Source organism: Phlebotomus papatasi, chromosome 2, assembly GCF_024763615.1.
Source record: "Phlebotomus papatasi isolate M1 chromosome 2, Ppap_2.1, whole genome shotgun sequence".
Taxonomy (NCBI): Eukaryota; Metazoa; Arthropoda; class Insecta; order Diptera; family Psychodidae; genus Phlebotomus; species Phlebotomus papatasi.
This window is the reverse complement of record NC_077223.1, coordinates 23,155,480-23,169,921: the sequence shown is the minus strand read 5'-3', so window position 1 is coordinate 23,169,921 and position 14,442 is coordinate 23,155,480. Positions and strand designations below refer to the sequence as shown.

Below are 14,442 nucleotides of genomic sequence, written 5' to 3'. Positions count from 1 at the left end.
AACAGATCTTTCCTAAGATAAGAAATTAGGAAGATCAAACTACGTGCTTAAACCTTATTTCTGAAGGTCTTTATAGCGATCGATTATCTATTAGTCTGAAAAAAATATATCAGTTAAAGATGAGTCGAAACTGCCACACACTGAGTGCTAAGGATCATCGATTAGAGGTCCTTTGTACGAATTTCTTTTACCTGATTTTCTTATATAAAATTTTACGAGCTAAACCTTTTTTAGGTTCAGCCTGAGTCTATTTGCGGCTTAAGCTTTTAATATTAATATTTGATTTTATTCGACTCTCTCGAGTGTTTCAAATGTAAAAAAACACTTAGAACCCAACGTTCCGAAATAGGTTCCAGTTCGTCTAACCGCTACCAGAGCTAAATGCTATACGGTTATATCATTTTCCCATAAATCAACATTCACATAATCATTTCATTATTTTTTTCTTCCTCAAAAACACTTTTTTTAATATTGAAAAACGTTTTATGTGATTGTTTCACTTTAAAGACGATTTAAGCGAACATTTAGGTCATATGCGGCAATAGCCTTGAATCGTTTCTTCTAGCAGATTTTGAAGGTCAAATCTTTAAAAGATTGTTCAGAGCGAAGTCCTCAACCTATTTGGACAATTAACCCATTAGATAATGTTCTAGAAATACTGGAGATAAAATGTCTATATATATTTTAAAAATTCTTCCCTACAAATTAAAGGAAGATTGTTGTGCAGAAAAAAGAAAATAAATCCAATAATAAATAAGTGGGTTGATACTATCTGACATCGTCTTAACGATCATTAAGTCAAAATTCTTTAAATTATAACAATAAAAACACTAGTGTAACTATCTAAGAAAAGAGTGTATCATCCAGAATTTAAATCCAAAAAAGAAAGAAAGGAAAAATTATCAAAATCGATGCAATGTAAAACTTTCCATACGTATCCTGATTTTCAAACTTTGCGTAATTTTCTACACAGAAAAAATATTTTATAAGATTGTTCATAAATGTTTGTGAAATCCTATGGAGGACTTACGAAATGCTCGTGAATAATATAACCCACAAACAAGTTCGCAAAATTTTGTACTTTTGACAAACATTGGTCGTAAAATGATCATTCGACGAACATTTTTTGAACTTTTACAAACATTTGTTCGTAAATGTTCGTAAACACACAAAAAAATGTTCGTAAAATTTTGTCATTTGTTCATAAATTTTTGTTTGGCAAAAAATTCACGAAAAAATGACAAAATTTTACGAATATTTTTTTTGTGTGTTTACGAACATTTACGAACAAATGTTTGTAAAAGTACAAAGAATGTTCGTCAAATGATCATTTTACGAACAATGTTTGTGAAAAAGTTGTAACATTTACGAACTTTTTTTTTGTGAAAAAAGTACAAAACTTTACGAACTTGTTTGTGGGTTATAAGATTCACGAGCATTTCATAACTCCCCCAAAGAAATTCACAAACATTTACGAACAATTTTGCAAAATTTTTTTTCTGTGTATGAAGCAATTAAAAAGCAATAAAATGCATTCCTACTTCCATCACGGAATATTACTCATGTTATTGAAAAACTTAAAGTAATTAAAAGTCCTTTTCCGGCAAAAATACGCATATAAATAGATCAGAAGTAAATTATCCAAAATCGAATAGTTTGCGCTAAGCTGTGATAGTCCCTTAAGCGGTCTTCAGACTAGAGGTTTAGCCCAGTTCCCGAAGGTCTGAGAATCCTAAATGGTAACCCACTTTATTTGTTTTTCAGAATCTATTGGGTCATTTGTCCTTAATAATCCAATCCTAAGTTAAATTTTCTAAAATATCTTGACAGATAAGAAATTACATCAGTTAAGCCATATGGCTAATCCTTAGGTCTGAAGCCCGTATTACAGGTTAAGGATTAATTTAAAAGGTTTTAGAATTGCAGATGTCTTTAAAAAAAAATTAGATTTTCAAAATTTTCCTAAATTGAATTTTCAACGCTTCGAGTTAGCTCACATTAGCAATCTTATCTACAATAAGTTGATTTGGTTGATTTAGACTTATCACGCTTACACTGACTTTTTTGGCTTTGCATATCTTGCGAGAACTTCTCAATGAACTTCTCTCTTGGAAGTTGATGTATTGAACAAACTATGAGATAACTTTCCCACAATCAAGTGGTGTTGTGTAGAAGTTTGTGCAGAAAAAAAAGAGAGAAGTACAAGCTGCTCCCCTGAGGAATTCAATTCACTATCAATGTCAGTGTGTGCTTAAATCGCTGTAACATTCAATTGAATGGCTAATTTTGGATGCGGTGTATGCTATAGTATGTGTCCCTCTTCATCTCCTGACGGAAGGCAATATGTATATGGGGAGAAATGGGCAGCAAATGAGGAGGAAAAAAAAGGGTGTACAAGAGAGAGAGAAGGTGAATGATGGCGACAAGGCGATTGATGGGTAAAAATAGCCCTCGATAAAAGCCGGGTTGTTCTTTTAGAAAATTGTTACAAGAGAAAGATGATGGCACAATCCGGAGTAAGAGAGTCACACAAAATCGAGATTCATAGACAAATTTTTGTCTCTTTTACCCTTTTCATCCCGATAAATTTCACAGAATTTAATGACATGTAATTTGGGTTAAGTGGAAGATGAGATGGGTACAATATAGAGAGAAGATTCTTCCGTCATGTTGGGTGACAAATTGTCCATTTCTATTGGCAATTTTCTAACAGGTACACAATAAATTTATCTTTACAGTGGAAAATGTCGATGACAGACTAAAGCCACCGAAGCGAGGATTCTTCCAGGCGATATTCTGTTGTTGGCGACGAGCACGGACGAAAAGCAACCAAAATGGGACACCGGTGGATGGATCAATTACGCCACCTCCACTTCAGGGACCCCAGAAGTATTTGTTGCCACCGGTTCGGCATTCGGATATGCACAAGAAGTGCATGGTTATAGATTTAGATGAGACCCTAGTGCATAGCAGTTTTAAGGTAAGTCCTTTCTTTTCGCATTTCCATAATGATTTATGTTACATTGTTATCATTATAACAAAGATTTTATTTTAACGAAAAATACCTTATAAAACACTCTGTGAAGTATAATTTGAATATAAAACCAATAACATTTCTAATTTTACCCCAGCTTATTATTATCTGAAAATTTAAAATTTTTCCCGGAAGATTGGCTTAAGCACAAATATTCCAAGAAAATTAATAGTAATCGAAAATGTAGGGCAATGGATATTTTTCTAGCGAGTTCCTAGAAAACCTGAAATCTTTTTAGTAAGCATATTATTTCGTTAAAGATCATTTTCCATGGAAGGCAAATGTGTTTTCCGGACGATGTGTTTTTGTGAAAATTCTCAAAAATTCTGAGGTAAATATTTGCAAGGAATGGAATAATTAGTGGCAATTAAGTTTACCTTAATTTAAAGCTCTCGTAAAAGAAAGGAGTTTTAAATTGACTTCTTTTTCACAACATATTTTGACAAGAAATCTACTTTTCACGTTATTTTCCAAAAGTAAAGTTTTATCAAAAAGAGTCTTGGTTTTTTTTTCTAATACAGAAAAGCGCACTCTTTCCCCGTACTATGTGACATGTAACTACGGGTTATTGTTTTTAATAAAATAATTTTTGGAAAGGACTCTCTTTGGGCAATCGTAAAACAAAAAATAAAATGAAAATTGCATTGGGAATTTATTTATTTGAAATGGAGCTGCAATACCGGAAAAACAAAAATTTGTGCTACGTATCGGGCTGGTAATATCTTAAGAATCAAAACATTTTTTTTGGCAGAGCAATAAGAAAAATTAAATACACAAATAACTTCAAAATTATTACATACTTGGTTATTTTTTTAATTTTTATTATTGATTGATTTATTTATCGACAATAGAAGATCTTAAAAATACAACTTTTAATTAGTTTAGAACCTCACGATGCTACCGCCAGTAGGGGAAAGTGCTCTCTCTTCGAACGTTCATGCCTTCGAATAATGTGAATTTCTTTTGTTTTTTGTAAGAAATTTACACTAAATTATCATGGTATTATCAACAATTGATGATAAGCCAATTATTATTTAATGGAAATATGTAAGTATCTTAGGGAAACTAAAAGAAAATTCACATTATTCGAAGGCATGAACGTTCGAAGGGAGAGTACTTTCCCCTAGTGGTGGTAAAGTCGAAAAAATATTTTTGACTTTGGTTTTTTGATTCGATTCTCGCAATTCCCATATTCAAATATTTCGAATATGATAAATTTTTTAGTAGTTTTGTAATAACACTCTAAATTTTTGAAATGCTGATAAATGTAAAACAATTATGAAATATGATATACACGAAATTTTGCGTATATTTAGCATTATTTGTTTGAAAAATATTTTGTTCCACTATTTAAAGTATGAAGCTGTAACATTAAATTCTGTAACAATTAAAACTTCAAAAGATCGAGCTGTTTATTATTGTAGCACATTAAAAAGACTTTTGTCTTTGATCAAATTCCACTCTGCACAATTTAGAGATTTTTTTTTTCTCTATTTTACACTCTCAAAGTCTTCCAAATTTCCATCCTACCAATCTCTTCACTGATTGTTAATAATAATCTCAAATGGTTTATAAATCCACATCCATTGTGACGAATATTCGAGTTGTGACGCACTCACGAAAAAAAAGAACTAATATCACTTACCACCTTATCAGCGCAAAAAACTGATTTCAATTGTTATTGTGTGGAAAATGAAGAGGCAACAGTTGCCCGCGAATATGAGATCATCGCGCGATGGCTGATGATTTTTCCTCCCAGTTTGTTTACAATTTCTGCGTAACTGCTTTGGCTGAGATGATTCAGTCCAGTGAACTTTCTTGGCGTGTCTTACGCTTTTTTCTCTCTCTCTGTCTGCCTTTTTCTGTGAGAATGGCCTAGTAGACAATCATTATGATGATTTAGAAGGGAAATGGGCAATTGAATGGGAGAGAGAGAAATTGTCTATTTGGAGGGCAAATCGTGCGTCAATCGTTTAATTAAATGCGATTACAAGAAGCCTTCTTCGAGGAAAAGAGTATCTTGCAGAAGCGCAAAATTCAATGGATAATTTAAAAATCGATATGGGGATTATACAGAGTCTATAAGTAAGTGAAATCCACTGCAATCGTATTTTCGAGTCACACATATCACATACACCGGAAGTCCAAAATGTGGAGAAAGAGAAAAGCATTTGTGTGACCAAAAGAGGATTGTGCAGGCACTCAATTGCTATTTTTGTTTAATTTATTGTAGTACAAAATTATCAAGGTGTTTTTGCGCCTGAAGCGACACTAGTAGTGCTTATGAAATTAACTTTTAATCTTCTAAAATGTTGCGCAAACTTGGGATTGAGGTTGCACTTCAATTAAAAATCGTTAATTTGTTTTGTACAACTAATTCTGGAACAATGTTAAAAAATCATATTTAAGTTATAATTGACTCAGATTCTTTGCAATCTTAGTTTTAGGAGGTAACGTAAGTGAAACAAAATTATTCAAAATCTTCTGGAAATTTATAGTAGTATGTTAGATTAGATTTTTCTGGATAACGCAGAAAAATAAGTAGGGGAATGTAGGCAGCCTTCGCACATTTTTTCGTGCTTCATATTCAGGACTTTTTTCTGACTACTAAACTGTAAAATAGGCAGTGAATTGCACTACACCAAAAAGTTCTCTGATCTTTTAGGTTTCTATGCATGCCTAGTTCACTATCACAGAATTGTTGGTTTTTCCTGGACAGGAAAATGAAAAAAATATGACGATTTGTGCGATTCTTGCCCCCGGGAGCAGCGTTCACACAATGGGGGTTTGGGTTCGTCATTGCTTTTTTTCTCGAAATAAATTTTATCTACAATTAAAAATTATTTTCCGATTGTTATACTGTACCCCCGTGAACCCGCGGAAACTATCACTGCACTAAAAGAAGATCTTTAAAACGCCTTTTTTCACATTTTCTGGAGCACTTTTTTCTTCCAAATGAATATCGAAAAATCGACTATGAACATGTTCACACGGTTCACACTGTCAATAACCATCGTCTCATGGAGATGGAAAGGAGACTATACGCCTGTCGAAGAGGAAATGACCACAAATGTCTCACTGTGGCTTATGAGGCTTTAGTGAGGTTATGATTTTCAAAAGCTGGAGTTGTCTGATGGATGTGCGAACGCTCACACATTCAGTGTTTGAAACCACACACAGTGTAGTACTTGCGAATTTTCCGCCACTGTGAAAATAATTTCCCTCCGATACAAAAAATTGTTACGTAAATATCATCGCAAGTATACTCTTCATCCACTGTGTAAGTGATTTTTTTTAGAAATGAGTTTAACATTGAGAAATCAAAGGAAATGTGCGCCATCAAAATTACCCATTTTGGGCCAATTTTCTATATGTGATCCTAGCACAGGAAAGAAGAGCTTGGCTGCCTATTTTTACAATGAAGATAAGGTTCATAAATACTTAAATTATGGCTAAGAAATGCGGAACCAACTCTTTGGAAATAAAGAGAAAATTCGCATCGTTCGAAAGTTCACACGTGCGAAACCTGCCTACATTCCCATATAGGGAAATCTTTCAGGCCTCGCATACACTCTGGCTTCGCACACTACACAGAAAAAAAATATTTAGTAAAAATGTTCGTAAATGTTTGTGAATTCCTCTGGGGTACTCCGAAATGCTCGTAAATCGTATAACCCACAAACAAGTTCGTAAAAGTTACTACTTTTTCACAAATGTTCGTAACATGATCATTTGTCGATCATTTTTTGTACTTTTACAAACATTTGTTCGTAAATGTTAGTAAACTCACAAAATATGTTCGTAAAATTTTGTCATTTATTCGTAAATGTTTGTAAAGTGTTCGTCAGGCAAACAACAATTTACGAACAAATAACAAAATTTTACGAACATTTTTGGTGTATTATACGATTTACGAGCATTTCGTAAGTCTCCAACAAGAATTCGCAAACATTTACAAACATTTGTACAAAATATTTTTTCTGTGTACGTATTTTACCCAATATTCCTTTAATGAATTAAATAAAATGATCATAATAAAAGTATTAAAAAACAAGAATTCTCTTTTATAGTCTGTAAAATGGATTAATTCGTAATTTAAGATTTATAGCGTATTACGATTTTAGGAATATCTTAATGCTTGTAAAATCTATTACCTTTTAAATCGTTAAATACGATTATAAAATCGTATGCCAAAATTAAGGAAGGATAAAAATGATTTTGAGTAGTAATTCAAGAATAAATTATAGCAATAATTTGCAAAAGATTTTTAATAAGATAATAAACAACTGTTTTTTTTCTATTGCAGCCTATCCCAAATGCAGATTTCATTGTTCCAGTGGAAATTGATGGGACAGTTCATCAAGTGTACGTACTCAAAAGGCCACATGTCGATGAGTTTCTCAAGAAAATGGGAGAACTCTATGAATGTGTCCTTTTTACGGCTTCGCTGGCGAAATATGCCGATCCCGTGGCTGATTTGCTGGACAAGTAAGTAACTAAGATATAAAAGTTCTCTTTTATTCTCTAAAATAAAATGAATTGATGTGAGAATAAATTAACCTTGAAACTGCCCTTTATAGCCACCACGTCATGGCAAATTGTCCAAAGTAGCGTTCAATGATGGACTAAAAATATCTTTAGAGTGGATATTATTTAGAGAATTTATTACTACTGTTACTTTTTTGCTGCATATTATTTGCATAAAAGGGTTATAAAAAGAATGACTGATAATGAACCATGTTTATAGTGACGCTGTGTACTTTTCATTTTTAGGGAATTCAAAAAAAAGTTACCCAATATTAATAAATTTTTCACTTTCCATTGACAATCCAAGTGAATTAATTTTTTGTTTTGATCTCAATTGATTTACCACGAAAGATGTAATAGTTTTTTTTTTCAATTGAAAGTAATTTTAACATCCTTAATTTAGTAGACGAAAAGTTATCTTGTATATGAGGTCATGATGAGCCTAACCTTTGCCGTGGGGTAAAAACTTAAAGAAAATGTTCGTGGTAAGTGGTAACTATATTTTATCATTTAACGAATAAAGTAATTTTCTGTGTTTTGCCTATTTGAAGTTTAAGGAAAAGATACCAAACCTCGAACGATTAGGAATATTATTTTCGAGTCTTAGAAAAGGGCTGTGACGATTTTTTATCAATAGATTTTTTGATTAAGACTCTTTTCAATCTTGCGGTAAGATCCGACGGAAGATTTTTCGCAAAATTCCGAAAATCTTACGGACGGAATACTTGGTGATGAAATACTACGATCATTTTATCATATTGCATAATTCGAAACTCCTTATTTTCGTAATTTTATTAAGGTCAGAATCACATTGACAGTAAAATGCTTACCGTATTTCGTTAATTTATGCATTCTCATTGCAATTCTTACGCAAATTCTCGATTACCGTATTACCTTATCTCAGAGTCGGTGGCACTATAAGAAAATTGAAGAAATAAAACGAAAATTCGATAAACGGTAAGCAAAAAAAAACTAAGAGAAATAATTCGTACAGTTTTTTTGCTCACCGTTTATCGAATTTTCGTTTTATTCCTTCAATCCCTTCAATTTTCTTATTATTTTCACCTAGTGCCACCGAGTATGATATAAGGTAATACGGTAATCGAGAATTTGCGTAAGAATTGCAATGAAAATGCGTAAATTAACGAAATACGTTGAGCATTTTACTGTCAATGTGATTCTGTCCTTAAACTAAGAAAAACTAGAAAAAAATCTTGAAATCACGTGGTTCAAAATTTTTGATGTTTGCTCAAGTGTATGGAAATTTACTCGGTAGTTCTTGGCTTTCGTCTCTGTATTTTCGAAAATACAATATTTTTTATCAGAAATAAATTTTCAAAAATCGTTTTTAATAAAAATAACGAAACCAAGAGGCTTCATAAATGTTTAAGAGTTGATCCTGGTTTCAAATTGCAAAAATGTGTTTTTCTTGATTTTTTCTTGTACTACTCAAAGTTGAAATCTATTGATGAATCTTGTATAGAGTTTTGATTTACATATCAAATTTTTCTTAAGAGTAAATACATAGATGCAGAAATTGTGATATTTAATTGTTGCGATGATGAAGAAAAATATTTGACAGATCGAGTTGCTCCGAAAAAATTAAATATTATCAAAATTTTTACTAGATATGAACTAAAATATTGAATAAAACTTACCATTTGTGTAACTTTTTAATTAATTAAAAAAATCAATGTTCATTCAAAAATTTTGTCGTGAAATAGTAAAACAATACGCTGTTTTACTTTACCGCTTAATAAATACTTCTTTGAATGGTTTTGAAAAAAAAATCGATCAGCCAAGAAACTATTTCTTAAGGTATCTACACTGGCAGTAGTTTACGTCAAAAATCGTTTTAAGAAATTGACAGTATTTCCTCCAGGAAGAAATGTATTACAAAAAAACTGTTAAGAGAACAGCTTTCGACGAAAATTGCTTCTTATGAACCCTAAACATTTCTTTCCTTAAAAAAAAATACGTTTTTGAAGGAAAGTGCCTGCAGTGCTGTAGATAGAAATGTAAAAATTCTGTCAAAAATGTGATTTTTGACGAAAATTGCTCCCAATAATGTGTAGAGGCCTTTACATTTAAAAGAAGTCTTTAATTAGAAGGCAAATTTGAAAAAGTTTTGTTTTGGATGTATTTTACAAAGGCGCTCTCGAATTCATAAACTTACAATTTTTATTGATATATTGCTTTGAAACTTAAAAAAATAGTATATTTTTAAATATGAATATATGAATAATGCCCAACGCACAATTACTTTTGTTTTGTAAACATGTTTTTGACATTCCAGTGAGAGTGAATGAAACCTAGATCTAGTCATCTCGTTCACTCTCATAAGAAATTTTGAAAACATGTTTACAAACAAAAGTTATTGTGCGTTGGACATAACAAATAACTAGTAATTTTTTCTTAATTTGTCATAAAAATGTGGTAATATTTTACCGAGTTTTGATTTTGCAGAAGAACAATGGGCAATTTTAGCAAATTTTGAAACAGAGATTGGTCTTCTCGGGGGGGGGGGGGGGCAGGGGCAGGTTAGGGGGGGGGGCAATGTACCCCTGCCCCTCCCCGTTGTTACGCCCCTGTATACGAGTATGATATACGAGTACTTCATCGATTCATTACCGATACAGCTGAGTTGGAAATTTGTAGACTTCGAAATTTCGAATTTTCGAAAATTCGAAATTTCGAATTTTCTGGTCATAGGTATGTGTATGAATTAAAAGTTTACCTGGGTCACCTCCAAAACCGATAGAAGCAAAAATCTCGAATGATTTAAATTCGTAAAAGGGACGAAATTACTTGGAGAATAATTTGTAGAATAATTTTCCAAAACACGGAAAATTTTTCTTTTCCTCCAGCAATCGCAGATGCAATCGTGGGTATTTTGGCTCTTTCGGGATTTTGACTGGGCCTGCTCCAAATCATATTCGAAAATAAAAGAAATCGTTGTAGCCCTTTTCAAAGTAAACCAAAAAAACTGGATTTGTAAAGGAAATACGGGATGGAGTAAAATAAGAAAAAAAAAACGTCTCTAGGGAATGTGTTTTTGACCGAAAATTTATATCTCTTAAGGCCTCTACACATTGGCAGCAATTTTCATCAAAAATTGCTTTCTTGAAGGAAATTACCTGCAATGCTATAGGCACAAACGTCAAAATTCTGTCAAAAATGCATTTTTTGACGAAAATTGCTTCCAATGTGTAGAGGCCATTACGGTATGACCCCTATACCGGTAGCAAGTTCAAGAAAACGGAATATTATATACTAGTCTTCCTTTGAGTTCGAGCTAAAAGAGTTTATTAATGAAATCAGATTTTACTCATAGAACTCTCAGTATATTTAAATATATTGTGCACTAATACAATGCATTAGACGCAAATTTTATTTCTGAAAGGTAAAGAATAGGGGAAATGCTTCTAATTTTGTCCAGTTTCTTATTTTGGACACTTTGAGGATAACATTGGACACTAAAAATAAATTGATTAAAATGATGGATTTTTATTCCAACATTTGATGAATAATGAATTCTATCTAAATATTTGTTCTTTTTGGAATATTTTAACACTAAATACGTTAAAATTTGAATATGATTTGAGTTGAAATTGCTTTGTTGAAAATTCAGTGTGAGCAATTGCTTACGAGAAATATGACAGAACTTCGTGTTTACTTAAGTCTTATTTAGTTTTGGTGAAGTACTAACAAAGTTTGTTCGCTGTTTTTGAGTGATATTATTGAATATTCATTGAATATTGTGTTGATTCACGTTACTGATGATTTGTACATTTGACCTGAAGTGAGATTTGCCTTGTGAATTATATTTTTCGTGTGAAAAATGGGAAATTTTTTAAGACATTCACCAGTGAGGTGATGATTCTTATTTTGGACAGGTGTTTTTCTCACGAAATTTCGTGAAGTTTTAGCTTTTGTGATGACTAGGTTGGACAAATGCCTGGAGAAATGAAGGAGCATCATCTCTACGAAAGAGATGCAGTGAGAAATGCCTTGAAAGGCTCCCGGAAAGGGCAGGGAATGAGCGAATCCGCACGTACTTGGAGTACCGAAGTCAACTCACTTTAATGAATGATATGGAAAGTTTCTGGGCGTCTTGTGACATTCCACGTTTCCCTTACATAACCAGGAAGAGGACTTGGTAAGATTGGTTCATAAAATGAAGAACAATGGGCATCCTGTTGAGGCGGATTATCTGTCCAAATTTACAGACAAGTTGTAAAAATTAATAACCAAGTTGTCCAAAATAAGAGTCAAATTCACCTCTACATATCAATTCATTTTTAAACGTATTAAAACTAATTTTAGTAAAAATGAGATGATAAATAGCTTGCCAAGTTTCTAAACAACCTTTCTGAAAAGAGAGTAACAAGAAAAGTCAATTAGTATTGAAAATATGGCACTTCAAACTTAGGATATCGATGCTTATATGCAGACTGTCCAAAATTATAAGCACTTCCCCTACTCTTTCTGACATCTTCCGCCAATGTTCTCACATTAGTTGCATTTTATTTTATTTTTTTTTTTTGGTAAAATAGAGATTTTAATGCATGTTTTTTATGCCTAGATGGAATGTTTTTCGTGCGAGACTCTTTAGAGAATCATGTGTCTACCATCGTGGTAATTATGTAAAAGACTTGAACAAGTTGGGGAGAGATTTGCAAAAGATTGTCATTGTCGATAATTCACCTGCAAGTTACATCTTCCACCCGGACAATGCGGTAAAGATCTTTTTTTTTGATAAATAATTTGAAGAAGAACTTTTAACGAGTGGTTAATTTGTGGTATATTTGTTTTTTTTTCTACTTGATTTGGGATTTCAGGTGCCAGTGAAATCCTGGTTTGATGACAACACGGATTCCGAATTGCTCGATTTGATACCTTTATTTGAGAAATTGAGCAAAGTGGAATCGGTTTATAGTGTTTTGTGCAATTCAAATCAGCCCATTTTGCAATCGGGAAGTCCGCCCAGCACAAATGACGTGAATAACACGTAACATTGGGAATACTATTTTATAAATATTTAAGGGACAGAAAAAAAATGATAAGAGAAAAAAAAGAACGAGACACATTTTTACAATTGTAAGGAAAAAAAATTAAAAGATTTTTTTTTTAGAAGACAATTTGAAAAGAGATTTGCGCCCTTAAAAAACAGTCCAGACACATTTTACCTTTTTTTTTGTTTTATCAATTTTTATCATTTTATATTTAAAAAAATATATATTTTAGAGAGAAACAGAAATTGTCCAGGGCGAAAAATTTAGTTTGTTTTCAAATTAAGAAAAAAAAAATTATGATTAGATTGTAGTGCTATTTTATGTAATGATTTAGAAAACAAAAAAACAAAATAATCAAAGGGAAAATTCTTCAAGAAGAATACAGTGAGTGATTGTGTTGTGATTGTGCGTGAGTGAATGTTGTGTAAAAAAACGTATTTAGAAGGATATTTTACAGAATGATTACGTAAATTTTGAAAGATGAATGAATGCATGAAAAAAAGTATAAAAATTTTAAAAAAAATTGTCAAATGGATGTTTTTTTTAGCAGAAAGAAAGACTGGATGTGAACGATGTATAATCTTTACTGTAATATTTTATTTCTGTATACAATATTTGAAATATAAAATGAAAATCGCGAGTATGTGAATGTGAGAGTGATAAAAAATCATTTTACCTGTAGATTTACAAAAAAAAAATAAAATCCAGTAAAACATAATTTATAAAAAAAAACCACACCAATTATTCTGTTTCTTTTTAAGATGATTGAACAGTTAATTTTGGACATAATTCATGTTTTATTTGGAATTATGCGCCGAAAAAAAAGCACGTTACTTGTTAACTCTTGAATTTATATTCTTTATATTAATCAACAATAATTTACCAACAAACCTCTCTGTTTAGCAAATTTTTATCAATAGACAAAAGAAAAAACAGTATTAATTACCGCGAGTCACATTAAAAACAATTATCATTGCACCCTCTTTTTTACATTTTGTTTCTTTCCACAAAACTTATCCAGAAAAAAAAACATAAGAGTAAATAAAATAGAAAAATACATCACCAATAGAAATATTTAAGAAAGAAAAAAAAAATCACGAGCAAAATGGACCACAAAAATATATTCAGATTAATGAAAAAAGAAACATAGAAAGTTTTATCAAAATAAACCCAACTGTATATTTGAAGAACAAGAAAATCACTTTAAAAAAAAGATTGAACTGAATTTGTATTTTTATACAATTTGAAAGAGGAATCACATTTGAAATCAATTTAGTATATAGATGTATTTTATATAGAAGAAAAAAAAAGAAGGTAGTTTTTCCAGAATAAATGTCCTTTTTGTGCCAATTTAAAAAATGCCTTGGATTGGTGTGTGGCTGAAGAAAGAAATGCAAGATAAAAAAAAATGAAGTTTTGCTCAATAGAAGTTATTAGTTTCTTTTAAAAAAAAGAGGTTAGTACTGAGAACTTCTTTCTCGTGCTAACCATATTTTACTAAATCAGCAAGTCAGTGCGGATGAATTTATTTAAAAAAATAAAAAAAAAATAACAATGATTTAAATACTTCCATATCCATTCAAAGAGGATACAATTTCAGGTAAAAATGAACGATATTTTTAATGTTCGTAAAAGATAAAAACAAAAAGTTACTTTCATATTGAAAGTTTCAATTTTTTTCAGAGTTTGTAAAATGTTGGAAATTTGGAAAAGGAGTATTGTCTTCCAGCATTTTTTAAATATTTTTTTTTTTTTTTTTTTTAATTATTATACTGGGATCTTCCCCTTTTTTTGTTTTGAGTAAAGGACTATAAAGTTCCCCAACCTATCTGTCATACATTAAAAGATATTTTACTTATGCGTTCA

At 31.4% G+C, this 14,442-nt stretch overlaps 1 protein-coding gene across 1 annotated transcript in view; it reads left to right on the top strand.

Moving 5' to 3' along the window:
• Window positions 1–13,922, top strand: part of LOC129803112 (phosphatase Herzog) — a 31,662-nt gene extending 17,740 nt beyond the window's left edge. The window contains exons 2-5 of the mRNA XM_055849463.1: window positions 2,739–2,980; window positions 7,341–7,522; window positions 12,147–12,300; window positions 12,403–13,922. Of these exons, the coding sequence (XP_055705438.1) occupies window positions 2,739–2,980; window positions 7,341–7,522; window positions 12,147–12,300; window positions 12,403–12,576 (752 nt within the window). The 3' untranslated portion in view covers window positions 12,577–13,922. The remainder of the gene's footprint in view (window positions 1–2,738; window positions 2,981–7,340; window positions 7,523–12,146; window positions 12,301–12,402) is intronic.
• Window positions 13,923–14,442: the final 520 nt, after the last annotated feature.